This window comes from Telmatherina bonti (assembly GCF_933228915.1).
Source record: "Telmatherina bonti genome assembly, chromosome: 3".
NCBI classification, from domain to species: Eukaryota; Metazoa; Chordata; class Actinopteri; order Atheriniformes; family Telmatherinidae; genus Telmatherina; species Telmatherina bonti.
The window spans coordinates 39,810,542-39,828,013 of record NC_136621.1 but is presented as its reverse complement, the minus strand read 5'-3'; the positions used below and the strand labels follow the sequence as shown (position 1 = coordinate 39,828,013).

General features: G+C 40.3%; 1 protein-coding gene across 1 annotated transcript in view; it reads right to left on the bottom strand.

The window, feature by feature from the left end:
• Positions 1-17,472, bottom strand: part of LOC306754237 (sphingosine kinase 1-like) — a gene marked incomplete at both ends in the record, with an annotated part of 52,149 nt that overhangs the window by 10,538 nt on the left and 24,139 nt on the right. Inside the window, 3 exons of the mRNA XM_079238173.1 lie at positions 505-620; positions 1,287-1,381; positions 15,324-15,473. Of these exons, the coding sequence (XP_079094299.1) occupies positions 505-620; positions 1,287-1,381; positions 15,324-15,473 (361 nt within the window). The remainder of the gene's footprint in view (positions 1-504; positions 621-1,286; positions 1,382-15,323; positions 15,474-17,472) is intronic.

Here is a 17,472-nt window from a genome sequence, read left to right as displayed (position 1 = left end):
TTATTAATCCCAACGACAGGAATGCATTTTACTCTCTACGGCAACACGCGACCAGACAGAGGCTCAGCTGTACCAACGAGGCTTTATGATACCGTGGAGGAACACCAGAAGAAACTCCAGATGATGGCAGAAACACCGAGAATCACCTCCTACTGGGACAGTCATGAGACAAGACTGAAATAATCTTTAATCTGATGTCAATGAGACGTTTCTGCGCAGCATCACATCCCCATGTGTGTCTGGATCAGTCTCAGGATCATCAGCGTGGACGGAATCAGGTTAAAATAATATTAATATTAATAACAATAAACATGCTTCTGGTTCATAGTGTCAGATTTGTTCGAGCAGTAAATTAAATCTGAAATGTTTTCACATGTTTAGCACAGATCATCTCCAGCGTTTGGAATCTGGATGCGGCTCAAACTGGGAACAGATTAACAGATTTAAAAGTAAATACCAAACATGTGAATCTGTTTTATCCATGTTTTTTTTCACTTGGCTCACCCAGAGTAGTAATGTACGGATGCCGCCAAGGCATTGCCCGAACCACCAGGAAGGATGCCCAGCGGTGTTCGGATGGCCTCCTCCCAGTCCGATCTCTCCAGCAGACCATTTATCACCTGCAGAAAAACCAGCAGAAACCAGTTTATTCATGTTTAGAAGTAAAGGCTCTGCAGATTCTCTCATATTTAAACTTCTGGTGAAAATGAGGAATGATTTTCTCCGGAGGATGTACATTCCTTTGATCCTAATTACTAAAAAAACTGATGAAAAAATTTTTAAAAAAATCTTTTTGTCAATAAAATACAGGAAACAACAATAAAGTCAGTATAATTCAACACTTAGTTTAGCTGTATTTATTGGAAAGTTGAAGAACTTAGTCCAGTTCTTTGCAACAAACTTCATGATATTAATTCTTTGTATTGTAACATAGGTGATATTATATGGTGGGAAGGGAGTAAACAAAACAAAACAAAAAAAAAAGCCTGTATCACTTCACGCAAGGATCTGCATTCAAGTGAACAGTCCACTAGCATCTTCCTACGATGTCCTCTACTGTTTGATTTTGTGCTTGTGTTGTTCTCACTCATATGTAAGTCACTTTGGATAAAAGCGTCTGCTAAATGACTGTAGAATAGAATGGAGTAATTAGTATTTTTTAAAACAAAACCCTTTTGAAAACTATATAAACTAATTAATTTGCAGTTATGAGGATGTTTGCAGACTTTAATAAACTGGTTTATGGTCCCACACAGCCACCATACAAGTGGACTTTCTGTCCTCACCTCGTAGAGAAGTCCGTCTCCGGACATGATGACGACAGCGTCCCACTGCGACAGGTCGGTCTCTCTCACCAGCTCCCGGGCGTGATTCTGCCGCTCTGCGAAACACAAACACCAATCTGTAAAATCAACTACTGTTCGACTGTCTGTGTAGATACTTGGACTCCAGGTGGCGCTAGCGGCTAACTGGACGAGGCAGCTGAACTCCTGTTCTTCACAGTCGACCAAAACAGGCTGAAAAACTGTGTAGGACTGTTTAGCACTGCAGTTGCTTTGTTTGAGGCTCTTTTAAAACACAGGAACTACTTTGCGTTTAAAGGTAGTTATAAAATAAAGAGCGGAGTTCACCAAGGCTCCATTATGGGGCCACACACATATATATATATATATATATATATATATATATATATATATAGAGGTGGAGCTGAGAGGGGGGCTGTGAGCGTCATGGTGGATGATTGACATCGAGCGAACTCTGAGCTTTCTGTAGCTAAGAGCTAACCGAGCTAACCCAGAGCTACCAGGAGCTAACCAGCTAACGGAGGTAAGCGGGTTAAAGCTAAGTCGCGTTGTTATCCGGCCAAAAATCGCGGTTGTTCTACGTTCTTCTTACTTGAAGCGGGAGATCGGGTACCTGTCAATCAAAAGGACACGCCCCTAAATATGCCAAACTTCGAGATTAAATTACTTTTAAACAGGTGAGTTAGAAAAAAATTCACTCCCCTCCACAGTTGTCATGAAGGTAAACCTGACCTATTAAACCTAACATGGATTTTTGAACCAGGCTAAAAACATGTTTATTTTTGCTGTAAAACATGTTTATTCCTGCTGTAAACATGTTTATTTCTGCTGTGAAGTTGGTCTTTTAAACATGGGAGTCTATGGGGATTTGCTGTTTGTCTCTGACGGGTGAACTGCAAGTTTTGGCTTGACTTTTAACCGCTGGAGGTTGCTGCTCGGCTGTCTCATCCTGTCTGCAGGATCAGTGAAGTTGCTGCAGCGTTCCTCCATCCCGCTGACAGGCAGTGATGACAGTCAAACAGCACCACCTTCTTCTCTGTTCGACTGTGTGTTGATGTGACAGGAAGCTCTATAAACAGCGAGAGCTTACTCAGCTGCTGCTGGGAGGCGTCTGAAGCTGCAGACACACAAACACAAACATCATGCATACGCTCAGTGTGTAACAGTGTCTGCCGGTCTCATGCAGACGTACGAGGGGAAGCCTGGGAGACGAGACGAAGACGGGTTGTTTAATTTATCTGCACTTTTCTGTTTTCTAAGAACTGCAACTTTACCAAACACCATAATTATAGTTTTTCCTGGTAAGATTACCAACCCAAGAAAAAAATGGATAAATTGGAAAAAGATAAGGAAAGGTTTATTAGAATAAGATGGCCGCTGCTTTGCATGAAGTGTGTTGGATGCATTTCTTCCTTTCACTGCTGCTTTTAATGTCATGAAACACGCTAATTTATCGATTTTAACTCTGTTTGGAGTGAAAAACATAAAGATTTCTACGTTAACAGCTGTGTCCAAAGTCATGTTTACGTCCTGCAGAACAGCCTCCTCATTAACTGGGACAGGACGGACGGCTTCACAGTGCTGACGGACACTTCCTGCCCCAACGCCGCCCTGAACCGGGCGTCTGCTAACAACACTTTAAACACGAGGCGCCGTTTGTGGTCCACTGCTGGGAACCGTCCTCAACTGTGTGACAGATGAGTTATGGCTCAACGCAGAGGTGTATTTACAACAAGCTGCAATTATGGCAGAATGACGTCCTCCCTCGCACACACACGACTCTGCACCCACAACATACTTCCAAAATCCTTCATACTTGTGTTTTTTGAAGCAACACAAGAGGAAGAGGATGTAAAAGTTAAATGTCAGTCAGTGACAACATTGGACAACCCCAGAACCCAAAGACTCAAGATTTGTTCTTTTTTTCAGTTTTCTACATCAGTTTTAAAAGAAAAACATCGCCCAGTTTCCGCTGTGTGAAGCTGGAAATGGATATGAGAAGAAGCCACTGGGAGGACTGAGTGGGTGTCCTCATGTCCGTCCACTGTAATGTCACAGAGCTGCTAACAAGAAACATCCTGAACTTCTCAAAAACCACCAACAAAGAAGACATTTCATGGTCTTTTAGCATCTTTACATAAATAATTAGAAGTTTTAAACAGTAAAAATCTTAAAAGTTTTTATAATAATAATCTGAATAAACTGTTAAATATTTTTGAGAACTACAAGACGGCGTACTTTCTAGCTGCTAGCCAGTTTTCACATCTTTCTGGGTTTTTTCGGTAGCTGGAAGAACATTCGTCACGTTTATGGAAGCCGACCAAAACAACTTTCTGAATATTTAAAGGAAAAATCAATTTTAAAAAAATCTTTGAAAACTTGCACAAGTATTTAATTTTTTGTCCTAAAATTTAAAGTTGTTTTCAAATTTGTTATGAAACGTTTTGCGCCGCTCAGCCACCATAAAACACAACTAATGACCATTTTAACCAGCTTTTAATATCTACTTATATTTATTATGTTGATTACTTGTTTATTTAATTAAATAAAAGTTATTCTCTTTAACATATCAGTAAGCGATAACTCCCAATTTTACACTCAATTGATACGTCAAACCATGATCAAACTTGTGATTTCCACCCTGAAAAAATGTGTAAGATGCATTTCACCCATTGACTGTGTAAAAGAAAAATGGGCGGAGCCTCCATGACTTCACCTGTAGGTTTCTAAAGAGCTAAATTGACGCTTGGTTGCCATCTTCGCAGCATCACGGGTGTCATCACTCTGGAAAATAATAGAGCTAACCCAGAGCAAATGGAGGGACGTAGGCGGGCTAAAGCTAAGCCGCGCTGTTAGCCGGCTAAAAACCGTGGTTGTTCTACATTCTGCCTTCTTGCAGCAGGATATCAGGTACCTGTCAATCAAAAGGACACGCCCCTAACTATACTGAATTACAAGATTAAAAATATAACTTATAAAAAATAAATTACGCCCCCAAAGTTGTCACGAAGATAAACCTGACCAATTAAACCATTGGAGCATTGAACATGTTTTTTGTACCAGGCTGTAAACATGTTTATTTCTTTTGTAAACATGTTTATTTCAACTGTAAACATGTTTATTTTTGCTGTGAACATGTTTATTTCCACTGTGAAGTTTGTCTTTTTAAAATGGGGATTCGCTTTGTTGTGGAGCCCCTAGTGGATGAGGGGGGAACTGCAGGTTTTGGCCTTTACTTTTAACCGCTTTACTTAATGAAGGCTTTGCATGTCCATCTCATATAAAGAAATATTTGTTTTTGTAAAACTGATTCTTACTGAAAGAGAACACAAGGATAGGAAGAAACAAATCAATAGCGGTATTGTGCAGGTGTGCACGATGCATGAACAACACATGAAGGGAGCAGCTGGGAACAATCAGAAATGGAAGCAGGATTAATAAAACGGTCCCAAGAGTACAGATCTCAGTCCTACATCTACGCCTGAAACAAAAAGACAAAAGAAGTCCCAGTTTGCTCTTTTCCATGATGGCAGCATCTTTTCTGGCACATGAATGGTGACGATAATGCTGTATAATACAAGTTGACATATAAAATTTAACAGTGCTGCACAAGTAGCCATTTTTATTCTCTGGCATTTCATATGAACATATCTCTGCTGTTCTGAGCAACGTTTTCTCACAGCTGCACTGAGATTTCCCTGATTCTTCTTTAACTGCACACTTTCATGCATTTTTAAATGCATAATTTTATGGGCTCTAGGATGCTTCCAGGATGCCTTTCTTCTCACAAACTCTCCTGGTTTTGTTAGAAGATACAGCACACATGCATCCTTTTAAATAAGCTGAGACACTATTTTCAGAATGTGTTGTTGTGAACAGACAAAGGAGCAGTCATGTCAGGGAATACGCTCTTCTGATAAATATTTTAATCCATATCAAACACACGAGTTTGAGAAGGAGAGCACAGCATCTTTTAATTAATCCTGTCCGACAGACGTCTCAGGGAGCCGGAGCAGCAGGGCACGCTGCCCGGGAGGGATAAGGATGCCATCTTTCCATGTGTGGAGACTTTGCTGACAAACACAATAAACACACCAGGATCAGCACACTCTGTTTGCACCAACCCCCGCCAGTCATTCATCCAACCTCTGGCAGTGTCCACAGCTGCTGCACAGCTGAAGACTGAATTGGGAAAAAGGGTTTTTGCCTTCTCTGCCCCTTCTACATGGGACATGATGCAAAATTATTGGAAACTAACTTATTTCATTTAATAACTTTAAATCCAGATTGAGAGCATCTGAGACAGTCTCCTTAATCTGTAACAGTTTTTTTGAATTAGTAAATAATTGTAATTGTGATGTTATTGTAATTAAGACTTTTTGCTGCCTCTTGGCTTGGACTCCCTTGAAAAAAAAACTTTTAATTTCAATGAGACTTTCCTGGTGAAATAAAGGAAATAAATAAATGAAAAAGACCTAATAATGAGTCTGGCCACTTTTCTTAGCAGTCACATGCAGGAGACTTCCAGCTGTAAAATGTCTCCAGTAACGCACAACAAAAGCTATTTAAAGTGAAAAAAAGAAAAAAACAAACAAAAAAAAAAACAAAACGTGACAGCGCTACATGCGTTATGAAGCATTATTCATTTACCCGTTACCAGGGGTGTAAATCACAAGTTTGATCATGATCCTTAAAGGTTGCCAATGCATCATTATAGATTGCCAAAAAATAATCATGACAAAGGGATTACTATGCATTCATTAATTTCCAACCACACGCTGACTTTATCTCTTAATTAGCTGATACGGCTAGGACACTATAGAAAGTAACGATATCGAGTAGGGCTGTAGTGTTACATGTGTTTGTATTTTTAATACAGAACAGAGACGTTTCCACATGGAAGAGTAACTGCCTTGCACTACGGCCTCTGGCTAGCAGACATTATGGCTAGCAGATGTTATGACTGGCTGATTTTATGTTACAGGGATGTTATGGCTAGCAAACATTATGGCTAGCACACATTATGACTCGTGGACGCTATGGCTAGTGGGCACTGTTGCTAGTGGACGTTATGGCAAGAAAACATTATGGCAAGCGGATGTTATGACTAGTGGACACTATGGCAAGTGGGCACTGCTGTTAGTGGACGTTATGGCTATCAAACATTAGGGTTAATGGATTTTATGGCATGCAGATGTTATGGCTAGTGAATAGTATAGCTAGCAGAAGTTATGGCTAGCTAATTTTAGGGCTGCCAGATGTTAGGGGATGTTATGCCTAACAGATGGTGTATTTAGCTGATGTTATATCTAGAGGACATTAGGGATAACAGATGTTACGACTAGCGAATGTTATGGATAGCAGATGTAATGGCCAGTGGACCTCATGACTAGTGGACACTGTGGCAACAGCTGTTAGTGGATGTTATGGCTTACAAACATCATGGCTAAGAGACATTATGACTAGACTCCTATAAATATTAGGATTAGTCGATTTTATGGCACGCAGACGTTATGGCTAGTGGAAGTTATGGCTTGCAAATTTTTTGGCAACCAGATGTTATGAATAGTGGATATCTAGCAGATGGTTTATCTAGCTCAGGGGTCCCCAAGTCCAGTCCTCGAGCTCTTCCATCCTGCAACCTTTAGATGCAACCTCTGTCAAGCACAGCTGAGTAAAATAGCTGAATTCCTCTTCTGCATGTCATTCAGCTCTGCAGAGGCCTGCTAACGAACCACTTATCTGATTCAGGTGTGTTGCAGAAGGGTTGCACCTAAAAACAGCAGGATGGTAGATCTCAGGGACTGGACTTTGGCACCCCTGATCTAGCTGATGTCATAGCTAGAGGACGTTATGGCTAACAGATTTTAGGTTCTAGCGACTGTTATGGCAAACCGCTTTTATGGCTAGTGGACCTTATGGCCAACAGACATTATGGCTAGCATACAGTTTATCTAGCTGCTGTTGTGCCTTGCAGCCAATATTACCAGCATTTGTTATAGCTAGTAGACGGTCTATCTAGCAGATATTATGACTAGTGGACGTTTTCGATAACGTCATGGTTAACGACTGTTATGGCTTGTGAATGTTATGGCCATCATACATTATGGCTAGCAGACAGTGTATCTTGCTGCTATTGTGGCTAGCAGCCGACATTGCCAGCATTTGTTATAGCTAGCAGACAGTCTATCTAGTGGACGTTATGACTCTTTCTTTTCATCTGATAACGTCAAAGGCCAGTGTGTTGTTCCCCTTAGAGTTATTAGTAATGCGGGAAGTTCACAGCAGAAAAATTGTGTATTTTTGACTCTAAATAAACTTATGACATAAGTATTATAAAACCTTTAAGTCAGCAGGAACAATTAATCGCAACTGGTGTTCAGTAACCTTTACGTTCCAGTATATGATATACTAAAATGTATAACACAAGCAAATAAACCTTTTCTATGTGAAGATCTGGGCAATGTTGGCCCAAAAAGGCCTGTTTCTATCAGAAATGTAGAGAATTATAGAGATTCATGAGCTGTGTGAACAACTGCACCTCAGGTTTCACCTTTAGTCTCAGCTGTTTTTATATTGCCCCTTTAAAAAGGTAAAAACCAGAATATATCTTCAAAGCTTTTACTCACTGAGTATATTTTATTAAAGGACAGAACCATGGCATGCTAATATGAATGATGGTGATGGTGTGAACATGGTGTGATGCTTTCAGAACTGGTTTCTGTCTGCAGTAAAGTAAAGACTTTTTTGTATCAGGGCTATTTGATGTACTGCCCAGTCTCACCTGAATGGCAGATATCGCACTTTCACCCGCTAAGTAAACTGTGGTAGATGTGAGCAGTTGAAAATATAACTGGAAATTCAGAGATCAGAAGCTGTGTTAGGATTGTGGTTGTTACTGGTATTTTCTCATGCTCTGTTCTTTTTCTGCTTGTGATTTAGACCATACACTCACGTAGCTGGGTTTTTGTAAAACTGAATATCTTCTCCTCTCCGGTCAGTAAAAAAAAAAAAAAAAAAAAAAAAAAAAGTCCACACCACCTTGTTTTTTAAAAAGAAATCCATCCACACCTCTCCACATAACCACATTGTAGCATCCCTAATCCTATCCAATCAGAATATTCCGTCTCACGATGTCACTTCTACAAAACATGCCTCTAACGTGATATGGTTAGGTGGCGGAAAATAACTGTCCTCAATCTCATCCTTCGCTTTTGGTCGTCTTTGTGTAGCAGTACTGACGGCAGTGTAAAAACAAACACAAAAAGCGCCTGGACAATGGATAAAGCCAACAGTTTCGAGGACACGTAAATGCGAAAAAAGTGTTTCCATTACACTTTTGCGATATACTTCTATATCGAAACATCTGAAAGCCACCTCATGACAGTGTAAAACCTTTTTAGCGATGTTTGAGACTTTTTCCGAGAATGTAGCATTTTTATGTTGCGATATTTAGTTTATGCGTAATTCTAGGTGACATAGAAACACAGCTAGTCATGTTTCAAAACCTGAAACCCTGGTTATATATGTCCACATGCAGATGTGTAAATGGAGTGATTGCAAAGCTTCACTTTGGTCTGAGTTTTTTGTAAGGAATAGGTTTTGATTGCAAAAATCTGCTTTTTTGTTCAGAAGACAGGCCAAAATGGAGAAAAATATCTCCATTTTGTGAGATACCCTGCTACGTTTGGAAAAGCTCTCAGAGATCCTACTGGGCATGGTGGTGCCGATTGGAGATTCCATTCACCTGGTGGTAATAGGAGATAAGACTCACCTGGCGGTCTTAACTTACCTGCTGCTGTTTGGTTCAGCCAGTCTACTTAAGAGCTGGTCTGCAGCCTCCTTGTTGCTAGATTGTTGTCTAACCTAGTCAAGAATCCCATCCCCTGTCTGAAAGCACCACCACTAGCTGTTTGTCTGCTGCCACCTCTGCCTCCCATAACCATCCCTATATCTACAGTCTTCTGAGCTTAAATTCTGTGGTGGTCTGAAAACTGTTAAATATGACTGAAACTTTTTCTCATTGATCTTCAGTCACAATTTAGAGCAAATTATTGATGCCCAAATACACTGAAAATAGGAAAAAAACAGTTTCATTAAACCACTTTTAGGATTTGATTACAGCAGTTTCTGTTGTGATATTTTAAATAAACTTCTGCGATGTTACAATGTTTTGTTCATTTTCCAGTAAGATCTTGTATTACTGACGGGTTGGATGAGCCTTCCCCAACACATCCTAAAGGTTCCTAACGGGGTTCAGGACTGGACTCTGTGGTGGCCAATCCATGTGTCCAAATGAAGTTTCCAGTTCCCTGAACCATTCTTTCACAATCTGATCACTTGACCACCATTGGTTGGGACGCAAGGAGACAAAACCTAAAAGGTCAAATGAGGAGATCTGATAAAGGACCGAAAGAGGGAGAGACGAGATTAAGTGACTCTTAGACCACTTCAAATCCTCCTAGAATTGCATAAAACCTAAATATTACAATAAAAATGGAAATGCCTAGATGTGGAAAAAAAACCTCTTAAATACTGCAAAAAGTTTTTAGTCTCATCAGGCAGATGCAACACTACAGAAATATATCATAAAAGTAAAATGGAAACGCTTTAAAAAAAAAAAAAATTAGACGTCTTTAAATGCAATGTATGGGTCATGGTAAAGATACCGTTGTATGTATGTATGTATGAAGGGGAAGCCGAAAATTTTTATATAAATAATTACAGAGAAAAATATAACCTCCATCCTTAATAGCAAAGGACAGCCACATACAGAGTTTGAGAAGGATTTAGAAAGAAATGAGGGAGAACAGCTTCAAAAATGGTCAACAGCAAGTGGAAAACCCTGAAACAATGTTACCTGGCGACCTGACATGAGCCAGAATTCTTGTAAAATCTCATAGGTGGACTGAGGTTTGAAGAGGATTGTAGCTTATGCAACTGAAACACCTTTAAATCGCAACTGTAGTTTCAAAATTTCAGAAATATCACTTATTTTGTGTAAAACTGTAAAGAAAATGCAGCTGCAGAGAAAAATTAAGGTTGTCTCTATAATAAATGACAGTTTTACTCCCTCCCCCCAGAAAGAGATGAAGCACATGAAACCTGGAATTTAGTTTTATCTAATTAGTCTTTAAATAAATTACATAACTTCATATATGCATCGCAGTGAGTAAAAACTGCATTTTTTTAGGATGCATTCACATCAGGATAGTCCGCTAGGCTCTGTCCGGTCGGGGACTCGGCTCAGTTGTAGGGGGGTGTATCCATGCAGACCGAGATCATGTTCACGCTGCTCTTTGATCAAACCAGTCAAACCATTAGAATAACATATCCCCATTCCCACCAGAGGTGGTGCTGCACTAGTAAAAGAGAGAACAAGACCCGCGTGAAGATTTCTAGCGCTTGTTGTGGTAGCGTTTATCTCTAATAATGCCCCATGTTTACCCACAATGCACTGCTTCACCAAATGCAGCAAGTAATTTCTTTGTAGTCCACCTCCTGTATTCTGTCTGCTTGAAAAAGACCAAGACCTGCGTTTGTAGGCGGAGGAAGTCCACTTCTTTGATCTGAATCAGAATTTGTTTGGCACGTTCACATTTCCCCAAACAAAGTTGACTTTCTGAGCAAACAAACTCAGATTCGGATTAAAAAGACTGATGTAAATGTGACCATAACCCAACAGAAAGCCCAAACAATGCCAAGTCTTCTCTACTTTCTCTTTGTTATATTTATACTCAGCTGCTTCTGCAGTCTCTTTCTCTTGAGCAGATTTTCTCTTTGCTTTGAGAATAAATCAACCTAAAAAAAAAAACAAAAACACCATATCTGTGCTCCTCTAATGGCTTTTAAAGGAAAAGATTTAAAGATGTATTTAGGTTTTAAGAGATGTCTTTTGGGAGAGTTTTGGTCAACATTAGAGCAGGACGTCAATACGATTTCACTGATGTATTATTCAGACCCATTTTGAAGAGATTAGGTTAAAAAAAATGTATGAAGACTGTTTGCTGGTGTTTTACTTGTGTGTGTGTGTGTGTGTAAAAAAAAAAAAAAAAAGAGAAATCCATCAGATGAACTAGTAATTTAAGATTCTTATTTCTTATTTCCCAGTTTACCTCCCACCATCACAGGATCGCTGAAAATCAACCAATCATCCAGCTTCTGGATAAATTAACATTTCTCAAACTGCATTACATGATCATTATAAATTACATAAATTACTATGAAATCATCAGCATTAGGACAGGCAAGATTATGTCAAAACATGTTACGGTGGAAAGGGGATTTTGTGTGAATGTGTGTCTCTGACGGACGTGTCTTTATCCATAAACGTATCTCACTCTGCATGTGCACAAATGATTACGTAACAGGTCTGCTTGCATGTGGGTCGGAGGATGCTGATCAGCATCATGATAGTGACAGCACGGAAACAAGAGGAGGAATTTCATTACAGGAGAGCGTTTGTGTAGAGTATCATTATACAGGTTAAGTTTTTATGTACATACAAGTAGAAACTCTTCAATCATTTTCCTATTTTTAATCACTTAGAGAATTTATCACCAAAGGAAAAAAATGGTCAGAAATATAAATATAACAAAGTCCTTTCATTACAGCTCATTAAAACTTAACCATTTAAACACCATAGTGATAAAGTCTTCATGCTTTCCGTACTAATTTCGTGGTTTGAGCACAGTTAATCCAGAACCAGTTTTCAACAAGCACATGATTCATTTCACATGTTAACTTGGCGAGGCTGTAGAGGGAACGGAAGTCCAACTTGATTCAAGACCTGCAGAGAACTAGCATTAATGTCCGCTAGCATGAATGTCCGGAAAGATAAATGTCCGCTAGTGATAACATCTGCTAATCATACTGTCCACTAGCCATAACTTTTGTTAGCCGTAACATCAACTAGCCATAATTTCTGCTAGCCAAAGCATCTGCTATGTGTAACATCTTCTAGTCATACCATCGACTAGTAATCAAATCAGCTAGCCATAAGATCTACTAGTAATCACATCAGCTAGCCATAACGTCTACTACTAATCACATTAGCTAGCCATAACATCTTCTAGTCATACCATCGACTAGTAATCACATCAGCAAGCCATAACATCTACTACTAATCACATTAGCAAGCCATAACATCTACTAGTAATCACATCAGCTAGCCATAAGATCTACTAGTAATCACATCAGCTAGCCATAAAATCTACTAGTAATCACATCAGCTAGCCATAACATCTTCTAGTCATACCATCGACTAGTAATCACATCAGCAAGCCATAACATCTACTAGTAATCACATCAGCAAGCCATAACATCTACTAGTAATCACATCAGCTAGCCATAAGATATACTAGTAATCACATTAGCTAGCCATAACATCTACTACTAATTATATTAGTAAGCCATAACATCTACTAGCCATAGCATCTGCTATGTATAATGTCTGCTAGTCATACCATCTATTAGTAATCACATCAGCTAGCCATAATGTCTACTACTAATCACATCAGATAGCCATAACATCTACTACTAATCACATCAGATAGCCATAACATCTACTACTAATCACAATAGCAAGCCATAATATCTGCTAGCCATTACATCTGCTAGTAATCGCATCAGCTAGCCATAATGTCTGCTAGCCATAGCATCTGCTATGTATAACGTCTTCTAGTTGTAACATCTACTAGTAGTCACATCTGCTAGCCATATTGTCCGCTGACGATAATGTCCATCCTTGTATATATGTGGCATTATCCTATGTATATTTTATTGCTAGAAACGGAAAATAATTTAGTTTGTTTACAAACATTTTCTCAGACTTTGTCACCAGCAATAGCTAGTTATTATTTTCCATTTATCCTTCAAACCCTGCAAGGAAAAAGGATGCAGCATCTCGTAGAACCCCTCTGTCTGCAAGAACACCCTCTCAACCTCCATGTTTTTGTTTGTTTTGTTTTTTTTACCAGAGTTGTGCTATGCAGTGTATAAAGTCTCATCAGTAGAATAATAGACGTTATTCTTGTATTATGATAGAAAAGATCCCTCAGTTGGCTGATGTTAGTGTTTCTGTGCAGTAACACAGGAGAAGAGAGGGTAAACCCAGATGATAGAAGAGTGGATAATGGATATGCGATCAGTCATTCGATCTGGAGGTGGCAGTTCGTGTATCTGAGCTCTTGGATGTAGTCTGGTTGGTTTCCAGCTCAGTCTGGCAGGCATCCTGCTGCATGGAGCTGAAAATCAGCCGCTGTTTGCATCCCTGTGGTCAAAGAATCCGTCCATAAATTTATAATGTGCCTGAATTCAGACCTTTGTGGCAGATTTTTTTGAAAAGGAGCAGAGAAAAGTGACAAGTTGGGTAAGTGACCTCATTCTGTCATTTCGCCCACTTTACAAAGGCAGCTGTTGCAGAATGGAAGTGGAGAATATTTAAATATTTTTTTCCTTAAAAAAAATTCATCCATCTCGTGCTTTATTCTGTGCAGAGTTGTCAGCTATCCCAGCTGACACTGGGCCTGGACGCAAAGGGAATCACAGCTTCTTTAACATGATTTTAAAACCAGGCTCCAAACCAGAAGTCCAAAATTCCCAACCAAGGACCCCCAGATCCCACAATTATTTTGCATGAAATTGAGATCTCGATTATTTAACACAATTATCCATTATCTTCAGCAACATTAATTTATTTGCCATTAAACCAGTAACTTTTAAACAATGTCTTTAGGATTCCACACATTTTAGAAAACAAACAAATAACATGAAGCTTTGTCTTGTCAAAGTGCAAATACTGATGTAAACTGACTAGATACGCATAAACTATGTTTAGGTGAACTTCCACAACCTACTGCAGTTATTCTACATTGACCTGCAGCCGGAGCCGACTGAGACTGGCCGCCTGGGAGTGCTTTAGGACGGGAGAGGCTCCCGCTGCTCCTTCCTTACAGTAACTGCAGAACAATATGTGCCTTCAAGTCAGTCGCCACAACACCAGAAAAGTCTCTAATAACTCCAGTAAAAGCTGCTAGATTTGTTGCTTTTAACAAAAAAAGTCTCCAGATTTAGCGAGAAAGTCTCCAAGTTGGCAACAGTGTCTGAATGAAAGCAAAGCGGCTGTGGGAGGAGTTTACAGCACAGCGCTGCAACGCCAGAGACGCTCGATTGGCAGCTGAAGACAGCAGGAGAGGAAACTGCAGAGAGGAAAATAATCACACCCTTTTATTTTTATCATCGTTGGAAACCCAGATCGTACTGAGATTAAAATCTGATTAATTGCCCAGTTTTAAATAAATGTAGATTTTTGTATTTCTTACAATTATCTGGCAACCTCCTGACATGACCTCACGACCCCCAAGGGGCCCCGACAACCCAGCTTTATAACCACTGCATGAAAAGACAGCGATCCCAGAGGCCTCAAAGTCTGCATGAAATTCCACTATAATTATAAATTATTTATAGATGATGACGACTAGAAGTGGGAAAATCAAATTGAAAATCAGGACTTTTTTTGCTTCACAATTTTAAAATGGAATTTTGTCAAATAAATAAAAAATAATCCAGTATAAAACTTGTCATTTTTATTGTTTTTATTGATCTTTTTACTTGTCTTTTTGGGCATCATAGCAGCAGAATGATGATCTGGCTACTGTGTTGATTTTTCCTAAATATCAAAGAATTGTCAGAATCACAATTTAAATCGAATTGGCACCCAAAAATTGGAATTGAATTGAATAGGGACAAAAGCTTATTGTCACAGCCCTAATGACGACACTGGTTCTGCTTCAAAGTGTTTTCAGGTTGGAAACTTGCAAACTACAGCATGCAGGTGGAACTACATGTACATCTTTTATGCAATTCTTTATTAAACCCTGCTTTCACACACACTGACGCAGGTTCTCAGAAATATTTCCAGCCAAAAAGTCCTGGATTTCCCCGCTACCGGCCGGCGTACATTAACCACAATAAAAACACTAAGTCCAAACTGCACATTTCTCACATTCAACAACTCACCGGTGATAATCAGAGTGTGTATGATTCCAGCCTCATGGAGCATTCGCTGGATGTGGCCGTTGTAGAGGGTGAGCGCCTGTCCTTTCCCGCTCTGCGGGTTCACCAGCAGCATCATCCGGCATGGACGGGACAGCTTGCTCTGCAACACGCCTGCAAACGGAGGCAGCGGAGAAGCTAGTTAGCATGATTCCATCTAAACTGGACTAACCTGACTGGCCAGAGGCAGTAAATGAGAGGAAAAGGTGGGAAAAGATGGTTGGTGCTGAAACATTTGACATGTTAAGAAGGTCTGGAGTGCTGATGTGGCTCAGCTCAGACTGGATGTTCAGCATGAAGAATATGAAGTTTTAGCAGACTGTTACATGCCTTAAAGCTCTTATCCTGCACCATGAACACCGCGTACACCGGCTGCCAACAACCACAACATTTCTGGAATGTTTTGATGTTGTTTCTGCACTTGCTGCTGCTTCTGCGGCAAACAACAAAGAAAAAGATGCAGCTTGATCTGAAACAGCTGCTTGTTCATAAAACACAGGAGATATAATAACCGTAGCAGAAAAAAATGTCCCTGTCCTGCTGCAGGCTATCCAGGTCATCAATAATAATATTAGCATTGTTACGATGATTATTCAGCCTGACTGCTTGTTGCACCACGTCGGACATTTGTCCGGAGCATAACGAAAAGACGGGATCAGTTCAAGGCGCAGCCTCCGGCGGTTAAAAGTTAAGCCTATGCAGAAGTGCATAAAACTGCAGTTCCCCCTTCATCCACTAGGGGCTGCAAAACAGAGCAAATCCCCATAGACTCCCATGTTAAAAAGACCAACTTCACAGCAGGAATGAACATGTTTACAGCAGGAATAAACATGTTTACAGCAGAAATAAACATGTTTACAGCCTGGTACAAAAATCCATTTTAGGTTTAATAGGTCAGGTTTACCTTCATGACAACTGTGGGGGGAGTGAATTTTTTTCTAACTCGCCCGTTTAAAAGTAATTTAATCTCGAAGTTCGGCATATAGGGGCGTGTCCTTTTGATTGACAGGTACCCGATCTCCCGCTTCAAGTCAGAAGAAGTAAAACAACCGCGGTTTATAGCAGGTTAACAACGTGACTTAGCTTTAGCCCGCTTACCTCCGTTAGCTGGTTAGCTCCTGTTATCTCCGGGTTAGCTCGGTTAGCTCTTAGCTACAGAAAGCTCGGAGTTCGCTCAATGTTGTTCAATGTCAATCATCCACCATGACGCTCACAGCCCCCCTCTCAGCTCCACCTCTTTGTCCATATTTGTATTTTCCGGGTGAGACGACGCGCATGCCCCTGCCAAGATGGTGATGGTAGGAACCGCCCACCGAGCTTCAATTCAGCTCTTCAGAAACCTACGGGTGACGTTACGAAGGCTCCGCCCATCTTTTATATCCAGTCTATGGATCAGCTTCATGCTCAGTCTGGGTGTGGCGAGGGTGTTTTGGTGCTAATGGTTAATAAACTGCATATTTACTGACCTAAATATCCACAAAACTTATGTAAAAACAAATTTAAAGACACCAGTTTAATAGAGGTGTTTAATAGAGGTGTAACTGGGAGCAGTCATCTTTAACTTGGAATCTGCCTGTTACGAGTTCTGCGTTGGGAAGATGAGGTCACTCGGAGACAAATGGAACTGGATCATTTTGACAAGACACCGGGCTGCTTTGGCATGGGGAGGGGTCGACACATCCATCTTCAGTTACATCCGAAAAAAGTCACTGGATTTGTTGCTACGCGTTCCTGAAAATACCAGAGGGGGTTAAAAACACACGGCAGAACTTTTGCCATTTTCCCGTCGGCGCCCCCCCATCGATGGCTAATCCAGCCTCCATCCTGCATCCTACCTGACCTGTTAGCTCTCTCTAGCCAGCAGAAGACCATCTTACCATGATTCTAGTTTAGTCGCTTTCTCTCTTTTAATCTTTTTGCGTTTCTATCAGCGAGGTTGCGTGTTTAGAACAGCCAGTTCCTTATTTTACCGTGAAGCGAAACGTCACATTGCGTCCTGGATGTAAACCTTGTATAGTGTCGGTTCCTCAGCCTAGGGACGCTGCTGATTAGCAGCGGCTCTAGAAATGCACATGATAGATGTCACTGTGTCATCAAACACGTCTGGGACGCG